Source organism: Zea mays, chromosome 4 (genome assembly GCF_902167145.1).
Source record: "Zea mays cultivar B73 chromosome 4, Zm-B73-REFERENCE-NAM-5.0, whole genome shotgun sequence".
Classification (NCBI taxonomy): Eukaryota; Viridiplantae; Streptophyta; class Magnoliopsida; order Poales; family Poaceae; genus Zea; species Zea mays.
Window position 1 is genome coordinate 123,107,366 of NC_050099.1, and position 21,849 is coordinate 123,129,214.

General features: G+C 44.8%; 1 protein-coding gene and 1 pseudogene across 1 annotated transcript; one reads left to right on the forward strand and one right to left on the reverse strand.

Annotated features, from left to right (window-relative positions):
- Positions 1–524: 524 nt before the first annotated feature.
- Positions 525–2,266, reverse strand: LOC103655475 (uncharacterized; annotated as a pseudogene).
- An 11,989-nt stretch (positions 2,267–14,255) lies between these two features.
- On the forward strand, positions 14,256–15,275 carry LOC103655474 (light-regulated protein, chloroplastic). The gene is made up of 5 exons (XM_008682227.1): positions 14,256–14,338; positions 14,454–14,606; positions 14,709–14,800; positions 14,902–14,969; positions 15,243–15,275. The coding sequence occupies exons 1-5, from the start codon at positions 14,256–14,258 to the stop codon at positions 15,273–15,275; spliced, it is 429 nt and encodes a 142-aa protein (XP_008680449.1).
- Positions 15,276–21,849: the final 6,574 nt, after the last annotated feature.

Sequence of the window (21,849 nt, forward strand, 5' to 3'; positions counted from 1 at the left end):
CGCCGCGCCTCCCATCAACGCCCGCCTCCACACCCGTCCCCACGCATGGCGCAGGCCGAGCCATCAGCGCCCTTCCGCAGGCTACCTTCGACGCCGATGAAGCCATCCTCGCCGCAGTCCATCTACGCCCGCATCCACACCCGTCCCCAGTCCCCACGTGAGGCGCAGGCAAAGCAATCAGCAATCCACACACGTGGCTCCGCCTGCCCCCACCCGCGCGTCCCCACCTCCACTCGTGATGCCTCCGCCCTCGCCCCCATCCGCCACCACGCCCACCATGAGGTATGTCACGTCATCCCCGCCAATCCCCTCGGAATCCCGCTCTGCACCCCTCTCGAGCTCCGTCACTTCATCCATAGGCCCAGTCGAGCACCACCAGCCGCATAAGTCTAGGCTAGCGCCGCCGGCCACCATTGGCTTGGTCGAATACCTCACGCCCACGAGGGTCAGTCGCCGCCTTCCTGGCGCGGAGTCATCGGTCCCTGCCCACCAATGTCACCCCGCATGACGATGATGGTAACAAGGTCAAGGTCGTCATCACAACCCAAGGTAGTAGCTCTTCAGTTCCCCCGCCCTTCCCCACCACCCCTCCACCATCTCCACCGCACACAGCATGCCCGACTCAATTCTCCTCCCCGAAATCCCCGCGGTGCGCAGATCTCGCTCCGGCTCCTTGTCGGCACAAACCACGCGCGCGCCCTTGACCCATGGCATCCCCACATCCCGCCCCCAGTTCCTCTCCCTTCCCGTTCACGGATGACGCTTCCACGCGTCGACGTTCGCGTCCCCAAATCCCCGGTTCCCCTCCCTTCCCGTTCGCGGACGGCGCTTCCGAGCCCTCGACCCATGGCGTCCCCAAATCCCAGGTTCCTCTCCCTTCCCGTTCGCGGACAGCGCTTCCGCGCGTTGATGTTCGTGTCCCCAATTCCTGCCCCGGTTCGGTGTTTCCCCACATCGAGGCGCCACACCATCGCCATGGGGTACCGACAACGTCGACAGCGCGTGGCCCCATCGTTCGCGGACCAACCTGGCCAAGGGTGCCCTGCTGCTGACGAACAAGGACCTGGAGTCGGATCTGCTTTACTGCATATGTTGAATTCTTGGATGTTGAGCTTGTCGGGTCTTCTTTACTGCATATGTTTGTGCTTAGGTACTTCTCTTTATCTGTTAAATCCGGGGGTTCTTAACATATTTGCTTTCTACCGTTCCTATCAGTGTTAGGCCTATGCAACCCATTTTCTGCTTTCTAACATAACATTGCATACTTGTCTAGAACAGATCACTTATTTTCTCACTTGATCTCTTACATAATTTCTCAATTAAAACTTTGCTTCCTATTTCTTGTTAGGTGCATCGAACCAGGCTTAAACTTTCAAAGTCAAATGTCGTTTTGTAATGCATTTATGGATTCTGTGAACAACCGTTTGAAATCTCATATTTGTTTTGATGTGTCACACTGAATTAGGAATGGACCAGGTTCAACATCCAGGAGTTGAACATCTTATGATGGTTGATATCTGGAACATGCAAGCAATGGTCTTGTTTTCGTGTTGAGGCTGCAATGGTCAGTTTTTCTTTACCAAGCTAGGTTTCCATCATCATACTATTTAGCATTATATTAAGACCAAAAAGGAACATGGTTTGCCTTGTTAGCCAACTGAGCTAGGCTCAGTTCATTGAATTAATTATGAAACATAGTGTCCTTTTACTTCATACTAACTAGCCTTATCATTTGAAGAGATAACCTTAATTGGTAGCCAAAAGTAATTACACCAAAGATACGCTTCACCCTTTTTTTAGCCAAGAAGCCTTTCAAAATGCATATGAGTTTGAGATCATTATTCTTATCAATAAGTATTTCTTTGTTAGGCCATTACACTGGTTATGCTTATTTTAGAGATATAAAGTTGATGGGCATCATATATAGTAATGGTTGGAGAGGAATATGAGAGTGGAAGTTCTTGGGATTGGGCTGCCAAGGGACCAATGTTATTGGTAGATGCATATCATACAACTATCGTTTCTTTGTTGGCTACCAGAAATTCGCAATATTTTTTTGTCAAAACCATGTTCATTTGTCTTTAATCCATACCGGCTTATACTACTTTTATAGTGTTTTGTCTATATGGCTTACAACTACAAGAGTCCAAACAACTAACTTTAATTTGAAGCAAACAACCACCACAACAGTCTCGTGGGAATGGGAGTGTTACCGCTGTGCTTCAAGCCTGGTGAGGATGCCGATTCTCTTAGGCTCACCGGTCATGAGCGCTACACGACAAGGCTCCCTACCAATGTGAGTGAGATACAACCGGGCCATGATGTCTAGGTGAACAGGACAATGGAAAGTCATCCACTTGCAAGCTCCGGATTGATACAATGGTACAATGGTAAGTTCTTCGGTAAAGGATGTGGAACAATAAATTGCAGTAAAATGATATGTCGGTTGGCTAAAATGTTCACAGCATAGTGGTCACTACAGCTGAATATTGTGATAAAGTTTCTAGGCATACATTCCATGTTCACAAGCACACACACCACTTGAATTTTTTCCATTTTGCGAGATGAAACAATGGCTTTCCAAATACTAACCTTTCAAGCCCAGCACCAATCATTTTATATTTTAATGGAGTATGAAATGTGTATCGAGTGACAAAAAACCGGGTTTTGTATGTGGAGCTGGCATACTTTGATCATGGCGGGATCCATCATGGCGGATCCTTCATTATGTGTTTGAGGAACCTGGTGAGGCAGCAACAACACTAAAGCACTAAAATCGCATGCAAATATGTGAATATCTCGTTCGTTTCGAAAAAGGCTATGATAAAAACAAAATTGGACTTCTGCAGTCTATAAAGACAAGCCGATCTACCGATGTAAATGTTCATGAGATGAGCCGTGATGTTTTTTATAGTACCGTTTTTATGTGCTAACTAGATATATATGTGTGTGTTGTAACAGGGAACACTTACATGCACACCGAAGAAAGGAAATGTTGTTGATCCTGGTTTTTTTGAGGCCAAGTTTTAGGCATATGAACTAAAGAAGTGATATAATAAAACAAGAAAAATGTGTCGATCAAAAGAAGAATAATGTGTACACATTATTCTTGTTTTGATCGACACACTAATCTTGTTTTATTAGATCACTTCTTTAGTTCTTTACGTATCTCCGTAACATTTCCTTTCTTTGACGTGCAGGTAAGTGTCTTCCGTTGCAACGCACGGGTATATACCTATAGAAAAATAAGAACCGTTTGTGCATTCTTCATTCATTTTATTTCAGATCACTATGGTACAATAGAGAATAGATGTAAAACTAACCTCTTTTGGTTTTCTTTCTGAGAGATAAATTGTATACATCTTATGCCAAACTCCTAGGAGCTTAATAGATGAACCACTCGAGGGTTTCTTATTCATTCCAGATTTCATTGTGATTTGGATGTTGTCCAGAATGCTTTAGTATAAGTAATGTTCTTCTCCTCAATAAGAAACCTGTGGAGAGTGCTATCTGAATATACAGGGTTTCTTATTCACTCGAGGGTATATTTATCATTCTACTATTTCCAACACTGTGCATCTCATTCCAGATTTCATTGTGCCTGTGGATCCCCCCGACCACCAAGTTCCCACCGAGGACTTTCCCAGTAAAGGTAACATAGCTCTTCTGCTCAATAAGAAACCTGTGGAGAGTGCTATCTGAATATCCGGGGAAAGAAAAGAGAACTGTTTAGACTGATATTTTAATGCTTCTTCACTGTTTAGTTTATTCCAGAATAGTACCGACACTTAGGACATAGATTTAAGGGAATTTACTTAAAGAGAACTGTTTATACTGATAGTTTAACGGTTCTTCACTGTTTAGTTTATTCCAGAACAGTGCCAGCACTTAGGACACAGGTTTAAGGGAATTTACTTAATTGGCACTCACCTCACCTGCATTGATACTGTCTTGTTTGATGACTCATAGTTTATTTATATGACAAATAAAACCTGATGAGAAAAACTAAACCTCTGGTGTTGTAGAAAGTAGAAATTGGTTAGACATACAGCTTGGAGCACTCGTCCAAATTTTGCTATATGTTTCACAAAGTGGTGTTTGAAAGGGAATTAGGCTTACACCTTTTTCCTAATTAATTTTGGTGGTTTAATTGCCCAAATAATTGGACTAACTAGTTTTCTCTAGTCTATAAAGTTCTACAGGTGCCAAAGGTTCACAATAAGCCAATAAAAAGACCAAGAAAGGGTTCAAACAAAGAGAGCAAAAGACATCCCAAAAGGCACCCTGGTCTGGCGCACCGGACTGTCCGGTGTGCCACCGGACAGTGTCCGGTGCACCAACGGACAGTGTCCGGTGCACCAGGGCACTCGATGCTGAACTCGCCACCTTCGGGAAATCAGGAGGCCGCTCCGCTATAATTCACCGGACTGTCTGGTGAAGCACCGGACAGTGTCCGGTGTCACACCGGACTGTCCGGTGTGCCAGCGGAGCAACGGCTACTTCGCGCGCAACGGTCGACTGCAACGCATTTAATGCGTGCCTGCGCGCGTAGAGGATAGAGCACGCGTAGTTGGTGCACCGAACAGTCTACAGGACCTGTCCGGTGCACCACCGGACAGCCCAGAGGCCCCACCTGTCAGAGGTCCAACAGTCGAACCTCAACGGTCTGCTGACGTGGCTGGCGCACCGGACTGTCCGGTGCGCCATGCGACAACAGCCTTCCAACGGCCATTTTTGGTGGTTGGGGCTATAAATACCCCAACCACCCCACATTCAATGGCATCCAAGTTTTCCACCTTCAACACATTATAAGAGCTATAGCATTCAATTCTAGACACTCCAAACAGATCAAATCCTCTCCCAAATCCGGAATCACTCCAAATCAAATAGTGACTAGAGAGAGTGACATTTGTGTTCATTTGAGCTCTTGAGCTTGGATCGCTTCTTTTCTTTCTCATTCTTCTTGTGATCAAACTCAATTGTAACCAATTGTGTGGTGGTCCTTGCGGGAACTTTGTGTTCCATTTGATTGAGAAGAGAAGCTCACTCGGTCTAAGTGACCATTTGAGAGAGGGAAAGGGTTGAAAGAGACCCGGTCTTTGTGACCACCTCAACAGGGAGTAGGTTTGCAAGAACCGAACCTCGGTAAAACAAATCATCGTGTCTTGCTCTTTATTTGCTCACGATTTGTTTTGCGCCCTCTCTCTCGGACTCGTTTATATTTCTAACGCTAACCCGGCTTGTAGTTGTGCTTAATTTTATAAATTTCAGATTCGCCCTATTCACCCCCCCCCCCTCTAGGCGACTTTCAATTGGTATCAAAGCCCGGTGCTTCATTAGAGCTTAATCACTCGAAGTGATGTCGGGAGATCACGCCAAGAAGATGGGGATCGGCGGTGAGAAGTCTGCTACAAGCCACGGGAAGGCTCCATCCGGGGAGTCCAGCAACGAGGTGAAGGGATCTCCTTCACACAACAAGTCGGGTCGGAGCGGTGACAAGAAGAAGAAGATGAGGAAGGTGGTCTACTACGAGACCGACTCTTCGTCGCCATCCACCTCCGGCTCCGACACGCCATCCGTAACTTCTAAGCGCCATGAGCGCAAGAATTTTAGTAAGATCCCCCTACACTACCCTCGCATTCCTAGACAAACTCCATTTCTTTCGGTCCCATTGGGAAAACCACCGATGTTTAACGGTGAAGATTATTCTAGATGGAGTGATTTGATGAGATTTCACCAAACCTCTCTCCACAAAAGTATATGGGACATTGTTGAATTTGGAGTACAAGTACCTTCCATAGGGGATAAATATTATGATGCGGATGAAGTCGCCCAAATTCAACACATTAACTCCCAAGCAACTACTATACTCCTCGCCTCTCTAAGTCCGGAGGAGTATAATAAGGTACAAGGATTAAAAAGTGCAAAAGAGGTTTGGGATGTACTAAAGACCGCGCACGAAGGAGACGAGGTGACCAAGATCACCAAGAGGGAAACGATCAAGGGGGAGCTTGGTCGCTTCCGGCTTCGCCAAGGAGAGGAGCCACAAGAGATGTACAACCGGCTCAAGACCTTGGTGAACCAAGTGCGCATCCTCGGGTGCACAAAATGGGATGACCATGAAATGGTTAAGGTTATTCTTAGATCACTTGTTTTTCTTAACCCTACGCAAGTTCAATTAATTCGTGGTAATCCTAGATATACACTAATGTCTCCCGAGGAAGTAATAGGAAACTTTGTGAGCTTTGAGTTGATGATCAAAGGCTCAAAGAAAATCATCGAGATAGATGGCCCCTCTACGCCCGAAGCACAACCGGTCGCATTCAAGGCAACGGAAGAGAAAAAGGAGGAGTCTACATCAAGTAGACAACCCATCGACGCCTCTAAGCTCGACAATGAGGAGATGGCGCTCATCATCAAGAGTTTCTGCCAAACCCTCAAGCAAAGGAGGGGGAAGGATTACAAGCCCCGCTCCAAGAAAGTTTGCTACAAGTGTGGTAAGCCCGGTCATTTTATTGCAAAATGTCCACTATCTAGTGACAGTGACAGGGGCAACGACAAGAAGGGAAAGAGGAGAGAAAAGAATAGGTACCACAAGAAAAAGGGCGGCGATGCCCATGTGTGTCGCGAGTGGGACTCCGATGAGAGCTCCTCCGACTCCTCCTCCGACAAGGACGCCGCCAACATCGCCGTCACCAAGGGACTCCTCTTCCCCAACGTCGGCCACAAGTGCCTCATGGCAAAGGATGACAAAAAGAAGAAGGTAAAATCAAGATCCTCCACTAAATATGAAACCTCTAGTGATGAGGATAATTGTAGTGATGAGGAGGATAATTTGCGTACCCTTTTTGCCAACCTAAACATGCAACAAAAAGAAAAATTAAATGAATTAATTAGTGCCATTCAATTGAGAAGGATGAACTCTTGGACTCCCAAGAGGATTTCCTAATTAAGGAAAATAAGAAGCATGTTAAGATTAAGAATGCTTATGCTCTAGAAGTAGAAAAATGTGAAAAATTATCTAGTGAGCTAAGCACTTGCCATGATGTCATTGCCAACCTTAGAAATGAGAATGCTAGTTTAATTGCTAAGGTTGATTCAAATGTTTGTGATGCTTCAATTCCCAATCTTAGAGATGATAATGTTAAATTACTTGCTAAGATTGAAGAATTAAATGTTTCTCTCGCTAGCCTTAGAAATGATAATGAAAAACTAATTGCTAAGGCTAAGGACTTAGATGTTTGCAATGTTACCATATCTAATCTTAGAAGTGAAAATGACATTTTACATGCTAAGATTGTTGAACTAAAAACTTGCAAACCCTCTACATCTACCGTTGAGCATATTTCCATTTGTACTAGATGTAGAGACATTGATGTTGATGCTATTCATGATCACCTAGCTTTAATTAAGAAACAAAATGATCATATAGCAAAATTAGATGCTAAAATTGCCGAGCATGACTTAGAAAATGAAAAATTTAAATTTGCTAGAAGCATGCTCTATAATGGGAGACGCCCTGGCATCAAGGATGGCATTGGCTTCCAAAAGGGGGACAATGTCAAACTTAATGCCCCTCCTAAAAGATTGTCTAACTTTGTTAAGGGCAAGGCTCCCATGCCTCAGGATAACGAGGGTTACATTTTGTACCCTACCGGTTATCCCGAGAGCAAAATTAGGAGAATTCATTCTAGGAAGTCTCACTCTGGCCCTAATCATGCTTTTATGTATAAGGGTGAGACATCTAGTTCTAGGCAATCAACCCGTGCAAAATTGCCTAAGAAGAAAACTCCAACTGCATCAAATGATCATGACATTTCATTTAAAACTTTTGATGCATCTTATGTTTTAACTAACAAATCCGGCAAGATAGTTGCCAAGTATGTTGGGGGCAAACACAAGGGATCAAAGACTTGTGTTTGGGTACCCAAAGTTCTTGTATCTAATGTCAAAGGACCCAAAACCATTTGGGTACCTAAAGTCAAGAACTAAACTTGTTTTGTAGGTTTATGCATCCGGGGGCTCAAGTTGGATCATCGATAGCGGGTGCACAAACCATATGACAGGGGAGAAGAAAATGTTCTCCTCCTATGAGAAAAACCAAGATCCCCAAAGAGCGATCACATTCGGGGATGGAAACCATGGTTTGTTCAAAGGATTGGGTAAAATTGCTATATCTCCTGACCATTCTATTTCCAATGTTTTTCTTGTAGATTCTTTAGATTATAACTTGCTTTCAGTTTCACAATTATGTAAAATGGGCTACAACTGTCTTTTTACGGATATAGGTGTTACTGTCTTTAGAAGAAGTAATGATTCAGTAGCATTTAAGGGAGTGTTAGAGGGTCAGCTATACTTGGTAGATTTTGATAGAGCTGAACTCGACACTTGCTTAATTGCTAAGACTAACATGGGCTGGCTCTGGCATCTCTGACTAGCACATGTTGGAATGAAGAATCTTCACAAGCTTCTAAAGGGAGAACACATTTTGGGACTAACAAATGTTCATTTTGAGAAAGACAGGATTTGTAGCGCATATCAGGCAGGGAAGCAAGTTGGTGTTCATCATCCACACAAGAACATCATGACGACTGGCAGGCCACTTGAGCTCCTACATATGGACCTATTCGGCCCGATAGCTTACATAAGCATCGGCGGGAGTAAGTACTGTCTAGTTATTGTGGATGATTATTCTCGCTTCACTTGGGTGTTCTTTTTGCAGGAAAAATCTCATACCCAAGAGACCTTAAAGGGATTCTTGAGACGGGCTCAAAACCAGTTCAGCTTAAGGATCAAGAAAATAAGAAGCGACAACGGGACGGAGTTCAAGAACTCTCAAATTCAAGGCTTCCTTGAGGAAGAGGGCATCAAGCATGAGTTCTCTTCTCCCTACACCCCACAACAAAATGGTGTAGTGGAGAGGAAGAATAGAACTCTATTGGACATGGCAAGAACCATGCTTGATGAGTACAAGATTTCGGATCGGTTTTGGGCCGAGGCGGTCAACACCGCTTGCTACGCCATCAACCGGTTATATCTACACCGAATCCTCAAGAAGACGTCATACGAACTCCTAACCGGTAAAAAGCCCAATGTTTCATATTTTAGAGTCTTTGGTAGCAAATGCTTTATTCTTGTTAAAAGAGGTAGAAAATCCAAATTTGCTCCTAAGGCTGTAGAAGGCTTTTTACTAGGATATGATTCAAACACAAGGGCATATAGAGTCTTTAACAAGTCCTCTGGACAAGTTGAGGTTTCTTGTGACATTGTGTTTGATGAGACTAACGGCTCTCAAGTAGAGCAAGTTGATCTTGATGTGATAGGTGATGAAGAGGCTCCGTGCGTCGCGCTATGGAACATGTCCATTGGGGATGTGTGTCCTAAGGAATCCGAAGAACCACCTCAAGCACAAGATCAACCATCTTCCTCCATGCAAGCATCTCCACCAAGTCAAGAAGAGGATGAGGCTCAAAATGATGAAGGAGAAGATCAAGAAGTTGAGCCACCTCAAGAGGAGAGAAATGATCAAGGGGGAGATGCCATGATCAAGAAGAGGAAGATGAACAAGTTCCAAGACCACCACACCCAAGAGTCCACCAAGCAATCCAACGAGATCACCCCGTGAACACCATCCTCGGCGATATTCAAAAGGGGGTAACTACTCGATCTCGTGTTGCTCATTTTTGTGAACATTACTCTTTTGTTTCCTCTATTGAGCCACACAGGGTAGAGGAAGCACTTCAAGATTTGGATTGGGTGGTGGCGATGCAAGAGGAGCTCAACAACTTCACTAGAAATGAGGTATGGCATCTAGTTCCACGTCCTAACCAAAATGTTGTAGGAACCAAGTGGGTCTTTCGCAACAAGCAAGATGAGCATGGTGTGGTGACAAGGAACAAAGCCCAACTTGTGGCCAAAAGGATATTCACAAGTCGAAGGTTTGGATTTCGGTGAAACCTATGCACCCGTAGCTAGGCTAGAATCAATTCGCATTTTACTTGCCTATGCTACTTACCAGGCTTCAAGCTTTATCAAATGGACGTGAAAAGTGCCTTCCTCAATGGACCAATCAAGGAAGAGGTCTATGTTGAGCAACCTCCCGGATTTGAAGATAGTGAGTATCCTAACCATGTTTACAAACTCTCTAAGGCGCTTTATAGGCTCAAGCAAGCCCCAAGAGCATGGTATGAATGCCTAAGAGATTTTCTTATCAATAATGGCTTCAAAGTCGGAAAGGCCGATCCTACTTTATTTACTAAAACTCTTGACAATGATTTGTTTGTATGCCAAATTTATGTTGATGATATTATATTTGGGTCTACTAACGAATCTACATGTGAGGAATTTAGTAGGATCATGACACTGAAATTTGAGATGTCGATGATGGGGGAGTTGAAGTACTTCTTGGGATTTCAAGTGAAGCAACTCCAAGAGGGCACCTTCATTAGCCAAACGAAATATATTCAAGACATTCTAAACAAGTTTGGGATGAAGGATGCCAAACCCATCAAGACACCCATGGGAACCAATGGGCATCTCAACCTCGACACGGGAGGTAAATCCGTCGATCAAAAGGTATACCGGTCGATGATAGGCTCCTTACTCTATTTATGTGCATCTCGACCGGACATTATGCTTTCCGTATGCATGTGTGCAAGATTCCAAGCCGACCCTAAGGAAGCTCACCTTACGACCATAAAACGAATCTTGAGATATTTAGTTTATACTCCTAAGTTTGGGCTTTGGTACCCTCGGGGATCCACATTTGATTTAATTGGTTATTCGGATGCCGATTGGGCGGGGTGTAAAATTAACAGAAAGAGCACATCGGGGACTTGCCAGTTCTTGGGAAGGTCTCTGGTGTCTTGGGCTTCAAAGAAGCAAAATTCAGTAGCTCTTTCTACCGCCGAAGCCGAGTATATTGCCGCAGGCCATTGTTGCGCGCAATTGCTTTGGATGAGGCAAACCCTTACGGACTATGGTTACAAATTAACCAAAGTTCCTCTTCTATGTGATAATGAGAGTGCAATCCGCATGGCGGATAATCCCGTTGAGCATAGCCGCACTAAACACATAGCCATTCGGTATCATTTTCTTAGGGATCACCAACAAAAAGGGGATATCGAGATTGCATATATTAACACCAAGGAACAATTAGCCGATATCTTTACCAAGCCACTAGATGAACAAACCTTTAACAAACTCAGGCATGAGCTAAATATTCTCGATTCTTGAAATTTCTTTTGATGTTTTGCACACAGCTCATAAATATACCTTTGATCATGTCTCTTTTATATGCTATGACTAATATGTTTTCAAGCGTATTTCAAACCAAGTCATAGATTGAAAGGGAATTGGAATCTTCGGCGAAGACACAGGCTTCCACTCCACTCCATCAAATTACTCATCCTTCGCCGTCGCTCCGAGCATCTCTCCGTCTTTGGTATAATCTTCACTCATATTTTATTTGTCAAAGGGGAGAAAGTAGTAAAAGGGGCTTATATTTCACTCAAGTATCCGTTTTTGGCGATTCATGCCAAAGGGGGAGAAAGTATTAGCCCAAAGCAAAAGGACCGCACCACCACCCATTTTCAAAAGGTTTTAAAATGATGAATTTTTCAAATGATATCTTATTATATTCAAAAGGGGGAGAAAGAATGATGAATTTTTCAATTGATATCTTATTATATTCAAAAGGGGGAGAAAGTAGCATTTTCAAAATGGATATCTTAAAACCCTCTTGAACATTAAGAGGAGGATTTTATTGAGGGGGAGTTTTGTTTAGTCAAAGGAAAAGCATTTGAAACAAGGGGAGAAAATTTCAAATCTTGAAAATGCTTCTCAAAATCTTATTCATTTACCTTTGACTATTTGCAAAAGGACTTTGAAAAGAATTTACAAAAGAATTTGCAAAAACAAAACATGTGGTGCAAGCGTGGTCCAAAATGGTGAAAATAAAGAAACAATCCATGCATATCTTATGAAAATATTTATTGGTTCAATTTTAAGTAATCTTTGCACTTACATTATGCAAACTAGTTCAATTATGCACTTCTATACTTGCTTTGGTTTGTGTTGTCATCAATCACCAAAAAGGGGGAGATTGAAAGGGAATTAGGCTTACACCTTTTTCCTAATTAATTTTGGTGGTTGAATTGCCCACATAATTGGACTAACTAGTTTGCTCTAGTCTATAAAGTTCTACAGGTACCAAAGGTTCAGAATAAGCCAATAAAAAGACCAAGATAGGGTTCAAACAAAGAGAGCAAAAGACATCCCAAAAGGCACCCTGGTCTGGCGCACCGGACTGTCCGGTGTGCCACCGGACAGTGTCCGGTGCACCAGGGCACTCGATGCTGAACTGCCACCTTCGGGAAATCAGGAGGCCGCTCCGTTATAATTCACCGGACTGTCCGGTGTGCCAGCGGAGCAACGGCTACTTCGCGCGCAACGGTCGACTGCAACGCATTTAATGCGCGCCTGTGCGCGTAGAGGACAGAGCACGCGTAGTTGGCGCACTGGACAGTCTACAGGACCTGTCCGGTGCACCACCGGACAGCCCAGAGGCCCCACCTGTCAGAGCTCCAACGGTCGAACCCCAACGGTCTGCTGACGTGGCTGGCGCACCGGACTGTCCGGTGCGCCATGCGACAGCAGCTTTCCAATGGCCATTTTTGGTGGTTGGGGCTATAAATACCCCAACCACCCCACATTCAATGGCATCCAAGTTTTCCACCTTCAACACATTACAAGAGCTATAGCATTTAATTCTAGACACTCCAAAGAGATCAAATCCTCTCCCAAATCCGGAATCACTCCAAATCAAATAGTGACTAGAGAGAGTGACATTTGTGTTCATTTGAGCTCTTGCACTTGGATTGCTTCTTTTCTTTCTCATTCTTCTTGTGATCAAACTCAATTGTAACCAAGGCAAGAGACACCAATTGTGTGGTGGTTCTTGCGGGAACTTTGTGTTCCGTTTGATTGAGAAGAGAAGCTCACTCGGTCTAAGTGACCGTTTGAGAGAGGGAAAGGGTTGAAAGTGACCCGGTCTTTGTGACCACCTCAACGGGCAGTAGGTTTGCAAGAACCGAACCTCGATAAAACAAATCATCGTGTCTTGCTCTTTATTTGCTCACGATTTGTTTTGCGTCCTCTCTCTCGGACTCGTTTATATTTCTAACGCTAACCCGGCTTGTAGTTGTGCTTAATTTTATAAATTTCAGATTCATCCTATTCACCCCCCCTCTAGGCGACTTTCAGTGTTCACCGAAGTGTGGATGCCATCAATTGGTTTGCCTTTGTGCACCTTCGTTTGCTTCTTGCCACAATATATTATATAATTTTCTAAAGGTTGTTCTTGTAATTATCTTGTTGCACATAGCTCATTTCTGTACTCCTAAGTGCAATGTAGAGTTGCATTCAGCTCATTATTCATGTTTGCCATTCATGCAGCTTGCATGCAATCCCCGTTGTGCCAACAGTGAGGGTGGTTATCACTTTCACCAAGTTCGTCCCCCTCATCGAGCCTGAGGAGTTCTTCACCCTAATGTCGAGCCCCAGCCTCTTAGCGAGCTCAGGGCCAGGAAGCATCATGGCGAAGCCTGTCACCCAAAAGAGCTCCTATCTGAAGTGGGTCTCGAAGAACTCAAGACCAAAGGCTAAGAACCTGTCACAAGTCGCGGACAACGCTAGCCCTTTCTTGTGCATCCAATATATTCTAAGCATTATGCGATCTGTAATGGATGCTCTTGTTGTGGTGCGCAGGGTGTTGGTAGAGCTTGGGTGCTGCACAAGATGGTCAGTGAGCATCATGTGTGGCTTTCATCCTTATGATGTACACGAAGGCTGGACTCTTTGATCCTATTACTAGCTCTGTTGACGTTACTGAATTCATAGTAAGTGCTTTTGTATCTTTTGTGTTCAAGTCTCTATGCCTAGGTAGCAAAAGCATCTGGTGAGGACATCTGTTTCATGAATGCCAACTACTTACAGAATATTACACTTACATAATTATTCCACTATTGACTAATGAAGTTATTTTTAGAAACAATGGTCAAGGACCCCACTCTGGCTCTGTAGTATATAACAGAATCTCACCACACAAGATCGATAACCCTTTCAGATCATACTGTACCAAGCTGCTACTTCACTTCAGTAGAACAATTGATCACACACAAGAAGTTTAGATCAGAAAATGCAGGATGTCGCTACTCCCGTCAGGTTCTTGGATGTGTTCCCATCAAGAGCTGACCATGGAGAAGAGCACGGTGGTGGTCTGTGTCCCTGTTGTTATCATGGCCGAGATTGCTGAGATCGACTACAGCTCGAGCTTCTCGTAAGTGTGCCCTAATCCCTAGCCTTGATCAGCGATCGGTCTGTGTAGAGCTAGCTAATTCTAATGGTTAGAGTTTGGATCGGTGACACGCACTCGTGTGTTGGTGATGCTGCAGGGTGTTCACAATGGAGGCTTACGACCTACTCGGTGGCGACGCGTGCAGCACACAGATGTACTCGGAGGCCAAGCTCGCCTCAGTGGCAGCAACAGTGAGAAGGAGGGTGGAGAAGGAGGAGAGGGACTACCTATCGCATGACAAGCCAAGAACGTAAGCATCAACCAGCATAGGATAAATCCAGTTTCATCACCATCCATTCCTACACTGAGTCATTGAGCTAACTGTAACCATAGTGAATCCACTTAACCGCAGGGTGTTATCGGGCAAGGCATGCAACGACCTTGATGGTGAGTTCTGCGATGCGCCATACCAGGTCGGCATCTCTAGGGAACTGGCGCACACCTGTAGCCTGATCCTAATTCCCATCCATGTTTGTCCAGAACCGAGTTGGTCTCACAGTCGGATAGATGTTCACACAATGTACCTATGTGTATCATTCTAGCAGATGACCAAGCAAGACCAAGGGTGTATGTAATGTATATAGGCATGTCTTGGGTTGGCTCAGCTGCCAAGGTATGTAGTAGAAACTAAGATGAAATGGTACTAGTGTTATTCATCGTTTTACGATATCAGAAGATGGAATAGAGAGTTGTGGAAGTACTATGCTACGACCCGATTTATTCCCTGCACTTGCAAGCCAATGGATGAAAGGAGTGTGTGCTGCTTAAGCTGACCTGGATACTAGCCGCATCGAGCTGCAAGAATGGTATGGCGGGCTTGACCTACCATTACCGAGAAATCTCTACTATTATGATAATCAGTTTCAATTGTCGTGCATTTCAACAGTCGTGCATCGTCTCATTCAGTATTAACATGTAGTCTTTAGTAGTTTCTAACTCATACTAAACAGTCACCTGGTATCCTGAATTCTGGTTGTTAACTTAGAAGCTCATGTAAGTTTGATCCTGAGATAATTTGCCATCTTAGCCCTTCTGTTGTTGCTCAAGTTTAGAGCTTTTTTTCTTTGTGATGGCTTCGCAAACAGACTCATGTGTTCTTGTAGCCTGCCAGGTTCTGAGAGACCTCGGTGGGAAGTTTGTGTTCATCCTTTATAACACCCTGTCGAAGTCCACCTTTGTCACTGTTGTAAGTTCACCTTACCTGTGTTGGTTGTGGCTTGAGCCTTAAGTTGCAATGCCATGTTTAAATGTAGGACATTGATGGTAGCATCCCTTTCTTCTAGGGTGTTGACTCCGAAAACCATCTTGTGTTCTCTAACGATGCTAGAATCCTCAAGACAATCTGTGACAACTTGTACATGCCATTTCCGAAAGGTAACTACTAAAACATAACACAATTTTCTTATACATCACCGTAGCAACACACTAGCATATATATAGAGGTCTCCATACTTCACGCTTGTATTTTTTGGGGGGACAAACAATAGGTGGTTACTTTTGCATCCCTTTTCTTGCTTCTTGGCTGCAATACCAGTCTCCCTCTGCTTGTTCAACTTCCTTCTTAAGAAAGTATTGCCAATGTAAATTGTCTGTCTTCACCCTAACATATCGTCACAGAACATTGTAATCATTATGAACTAACATTTTATCGAACAATTTACATGTCGTCGCCGTCGCAACGCACGGGCACTATACTAGTAGAAAATGAAAAGGGGAATTAGTAGGGGAGATTAATGTTACCCTAACCAACCCAGCAAAACCCCTTGAGTACCTAATAGAACCTTTAAGGGGCAATCCAAGTCTTAATCCACTACGTTTGCCTCTAAGCAAAACCTCAAACCTAGGTTGCTAAGCATAAACCACTAAGAGCTTCTTATAACAAGAAAACCCTAAGTTATCAACTAACTTAGTTTTTCTTAACTATGCATAATGGTTACTAAATTCTGCATATCATAGCATACATATATCTTATTCATTGCATTCGATAGATTGCAACCTCGCTGACGGAGAGTACATCCTCGTGCCGGAGCAAGGAGTTGCTCAAGAGGTAGCCCAGGATCCAGCACCAGAACCAGCCATTGAGGATCTGCCTGCCCCAGCTTTAGAAGGCAAGCCCCGGTTTTATGCATAACTAGTTCTATATATTATTTTACTACACTTAATGATTGTAGGCTTGTATTGTGCACTTAAGCGTAGGAGTTTCCTGAAACCCTAGTTGCATTACCTCAGGATTTCCTTTTGAGATGGATACTAGTATGCTAGGTCGAGTAGGTGCTTTACTAATTAGGGATCTCGATAAAAGTCGAGTGATTTTTCTAGCACTCGCGCGAGGTCAGGAATTGGTTGTCTCCACTTTCTTATCATAATGATGTTGGTCTGTGGACAACAATCCATGGGAATTGGTAGTCTACGAGAGGGAAATTGGAATAAGGATTAAGGTGTGGTACCGTGAGTCAAGCGTTTGAACGTACTAAACATATGCCGAGAAATATGGTAAATCGGTAAGCCTAGTACCTGATTGAACCTGGCAGCAGACTTTGCCCCTCACGCGACCTGAGACGTGGTCTCCCATTCCGGTTATGGTGGGTACAAGTGCGGTCACTAAAATTTGAAAAAGCTAAAACTTGATTTTAGACTCAGCTAGTGCTTTTGGCAACCAAACCCCTCAGCCAAACAACTGCATGTCTAGAGGTAGAGGAGTAGACTCCTCACACCGGGTAAGTCTAGCTGAGTATTAGTATACTCAGCCTTGCTTGTGGCATACTTTTACAGGTTCTCTGGAGGACATGGTTGCTGGAATGACTTGGCCGTCCATCTTGCCACCGGGTTGGACAGTCGAGTGGGACCCTACCTCGGCTGAGGAGGAGCATGAGGAGTGATGGGACATGCTTCCCCATCTCTCCGTTTATTTATCGTTAGTTTCATTCCGCTGCATTTCGAACAATGATCACTGCTTTTGCTAAACTCTGATGATGTTGTAATAAAATTTAAATACTCCTTAATGCATGGTTTTATGTTTTATTGTGTTTGCTCTGTGCCTCACCATCGAGTGAGTACGTGGTACTTGATCCTGTTAGTGGCCTCGTTGGACTAGATCCGAGGGACTGACGTGTTATTCCCATTTAAGTGTGGTCTAGCCTTTAAGGTTGGACTTAGGCACTTAAGTTGGAATAATTCGGGTGGTTCCACCACAGCTGGTATCGGAGCTCGTACCACCACAGAGGGATCAATAAACTGTAAATACCATCCTTTTCAAAAGTAAAACTTGTTAGAAACAAATGTTGGATAGATCGCCAGGACGATAAGGATAGACCTAGGACGTGAAGCCTTAGAATAATAGAGGGTTAGCTAGGTGGCTATTTGAGTTAGCCCTACAGGCTACTATAAGGGATGGGGGTTTTTCCCTATTCCCTCTAAGTTGAAATGAGGTCGTTTAGGACGAGCATGCATGCATCCTTTACTTAAACTACTTGTTAATTAGGTAAAAACCTTAATACGTGATAATGATAGATTAAGTACATTCAGTGACCTTATCGTAACCTCCGAGAGGCCAAGCTTTGATTCCCTTTTATTTTATAATTCTTTTTCTTTTTTTTCACTTACGCTTAACCGTACACAGATGACTTCTCACGGATCCTCGGAAAGAGGGAACGCACTTTCCCACACGGACGGACTTGCACGCGAGGGTTTTCCCCGTATCTTGTTGGAGGTACTTCAGGGAGCAGGTTGCACGACGCCTCCCCAGTACATGGTGCAGCTGTTCGAGAAGCACCGAGTGCCCCGCTATAGGGTGAGGATGACCCTGGAGCCTCATCCGCTACAGCCAGGCTGGCATTCGTTTGACTCCGAGTCTTTCGGATACCGGGCTGAGGATACTATTGAGGCGATTGCTCTCCACAGGCTAACCACCTTTTGTGGTTTTCACCCCTTGGAGCTGTCTACCCATCCCATTGGCTTGTTCCCTGCTGAAAAGGAGGATGACCCAATGTGGAAAGACCGAGTGGAGCATGCCAAGGATATATGGGCTCTTTACCTAGGGCAGACTGCGAACTTGACGGTGCGATGCATGGATGCTCTGTATCGTCTGCAAGTGATGCGAGGAGAGGCAATGTCTCATCTAATGGCATTGTTGGAGGCTACCAAGATCACCTTGGATAACAGAGAGGAACTTGTGGTAGACCTGTCCACTGAGATGGTGGAAAAGGACCTACAGGTGGAACAGATGTCCAATGAGATCCAGGAGCTTGAGGAGCTAGTGGGAACCAGGGAGAACACCATTGAGGTTCTCGAGGATCAGCTAATCAACCCTCAGCAGCAACTTGCGGAGGCTAACCAACATTTGGATATGCACCACCAGGAGATCCAGGACATGGAGGCCAACGAGGATGTCGACATCGAGGGAGGAGAGGAGTCGGAGCCTGCATCCAGCTTGGACACTGCTGGCTCAGGGAGACCACCTTCCCCCGAGTCAAGCGTTGCCTCGTTTGCTCACTAGGTTGCAGGGATAGAGTTAGAAGTGTGTGGCGGTAGAACTCCTCGAAGCTAGCTTAGCTTTTCCACCCTTGGGGTACTAGGCTAGATAGAGTTGAGTCTTTTGGGTCACTGATGTAATCATAACAAACTCTTTTGGAAGTTTGGATGATGAATGATGTCAGCTTTAATTTCTAAAGAAAAGTTTTATGCCATGTAGAATCTTTTTATGAATTATGCAAAGAAATAGTGGTTTTACCCTTGCAAATCTTTAACCGCGTATGAACCCTGACATCAGAAATGTGATATTGAGAACATCCTTGATTTTTCAGATGGCAGGAAGAGCACGTCATGGACAGAATGAACGCATTCCTCCACCACCGCCACCGCCTCCTACCATGCAAGAATTGATGGCTCAGCAGAATGAGATTCTGCGACAGTTGGCTCAGCGTCAGCCGCCACCTCAGCACTATGGTGGTGGTGACCACCATTAGCGTCCCCTAGCAGTAGCCACTTATCAGGAGTTCCTCAGCACCCAACCACCGTTGTTCACTCGGGCAGAGGATCCACTTGATGCTGATGTATGGCTTAGGGTAGTGGAATCCAAATCCCCAATACTAAATGGAGTTTGTTCAGATGAGGCTAAGGTCAGATTCGCCACCCAGCATCTTCGCGGACCCGCGCGGACATGGTGGGACCACTTCCTCGCTATGCAGCCAGTTGACCATGTGGTGGAATGGAGAGAGTTCAAGGCAGCCTTCAGAGGGCATTATATACCAGCATGCATTATGGACCGAAAGCTTAATGGGTTTTTGGCACTCACTCAGGGAAATCGTACTGTGTTGCAGTACGCTCAGGCCTTCAATGACATGTGTCAGTATGCTGGATACCACGCAGACACTGATGAGAAGAAGAGGGATAGGTTCAGGAGGGGGCTCAGCACTAAGCTCTGCGACCGTCTCAACACCGGCAGGGCCAACAGTTACAATGAGTTAGTTAACATGGCCATTTCTCAGGAGGACTGCATCATAGCCCGTCAGGCAGAAAAGAAGAGGAAGACCCCTGTGGCAGGATCATCAGCTCAGCCACAGTGCTTCAGGATTGTATCTGACACTTAGAACAGGGGACCTCAGCAGCAGCAAGGACGCTGGGTGATTCGACCACAGCAGCAGCAGCAGGCACCCAACCGCTCTCAGCCCCCAGTTCAGAGGAACAATCAGCCACAGCAACAGCAGTACTATCAGGCCAATGACAATAGGTGTTTCACTTGTGGTAACACGGGACACTATGCCAAGAATTGCCCCAGGAACCAGCAGAGGAAGGGACAGAATTCCAACCAGAACCAAGGCAAGAGGCAGAAGGTGCAAGTGAGGCAAGGCAGGCTGAACTTCACCACCATGGCTGATATTCCAGAGGGAGCACCCGTCTTGACTGGTATCTTTTCAGTTTTGAATTATCCTGTAATTATTCTTTTTGATTCTGGTGCATCACACAGTTTTATCAGTGCCAAATTTAGTGCCAATTGCCAGTTACCTTTTCACCACACCAATGGGGGTATTACAATTTCTACACCCGGAGGCAGGGTTGCCACCTATCAGATCAATAGACACGTACTAATAAAGTTGGGTAGCTTCATATTTAAAACCACTCTCCTGATCATGGGATTGGATAGTGTGGATATCATCCTGGGGACTGATTGGTTATCGCGACACCATGCGGTAATTGATGTCGCAGCCAGAGCCATAGAAATTCACTCCCCACTAGATGGCGAGATCACCTTGTACCTACTCGACCAGGGATGTACCCGTTCCTGTGCCTTCACCATGATAGAGTCACCCGTAGAAAGAATCCCAGTGGTTTGTGACTACCCAGATGTTTTTCCGGATGAATTACCAGGAATGTCACCTGATCGGGACATCGAGTTTGCGATTGAGTTGCAACCCGAGACTGCACCTATATCCAAGAGACCCTATAGGATGCCTCCAGCAGAATTGGCGGAATTGAAAAAGCAACTACAAGAGTTGTTGGACAAGGGGTTCATTCGCCCAAGTACTTCACCATGGGGATGTCCAGCCTTGTTCGTAAAGAAGAAGGATGAGAGTCTGAGATTGTGTGTCGATTACCGCCCTCTCAATGTGGTGACCATCAAGAACAAGTATCCATTGCCCCGCATTGATGTATTGTTTGATCAGTTAGTGGGCGCCAAAGTATTCTCCAAGATAGACCTTCGCTTGGGCTACCATCAGATCAAGATCAGGGCCAGTGATATTCCGAAGACGGCTTTCTCTACCAGATATGGGCTTTATGAGTATTTGGTGATGTCTTTCGGGCTGACCAATGCCCCGGCTTACTTCATGTATTTGATGAACTCAGTATTTATGCCAGAGCTGGACAAGTTTGTGGTGGTCTTTATTGATGACATTCTGGTTTATTCCAAAAATGAAGCTGAGCATGCTGAGCATCTACACATCGTACTTCAGCGACTGCGCGATCATCGTCTATATGCTAAGTTGTCCAAATGTGATTTCTGGTTGAAGGAGATAAAATTTTTGGGGCACACCATCTCTCAGGATGGGGTATCAGTTGATCCTGAAAAAGTACAAGAAGTGATGGATTGGAAACCTCCTACCACTATATGGAAGATCCGTAGTTTTCTGGGATTGGCAGGGTATTATCGACGATTTATTCTGGATTTCTCTAGGATTGCCAAGCCAATGACTGAATTGTTGAAGAAAGGAGTCAAGTATGAATGGAGCCAGAAATGTGAGGATGCCTGTCATACACTAAGGCAGCATTTGACAACAGCACCCGTATTAGCTCAGCCTGACAACACCAAATCTTTTGAGGTTTATTGTGATGCTTCTGGTACTGGATTGGGATGTGTCTTGATGCAAGACAACAGAGTCATTGCTTACGCCTCCCGAGCACTAAGACCCCATGAGCAGAACTACCCCACACATGATCTAGAGTTAGTAGCCGTAGTTCATGCTCTCAAGATTTGGAGACATTACTTGATGGGAGCT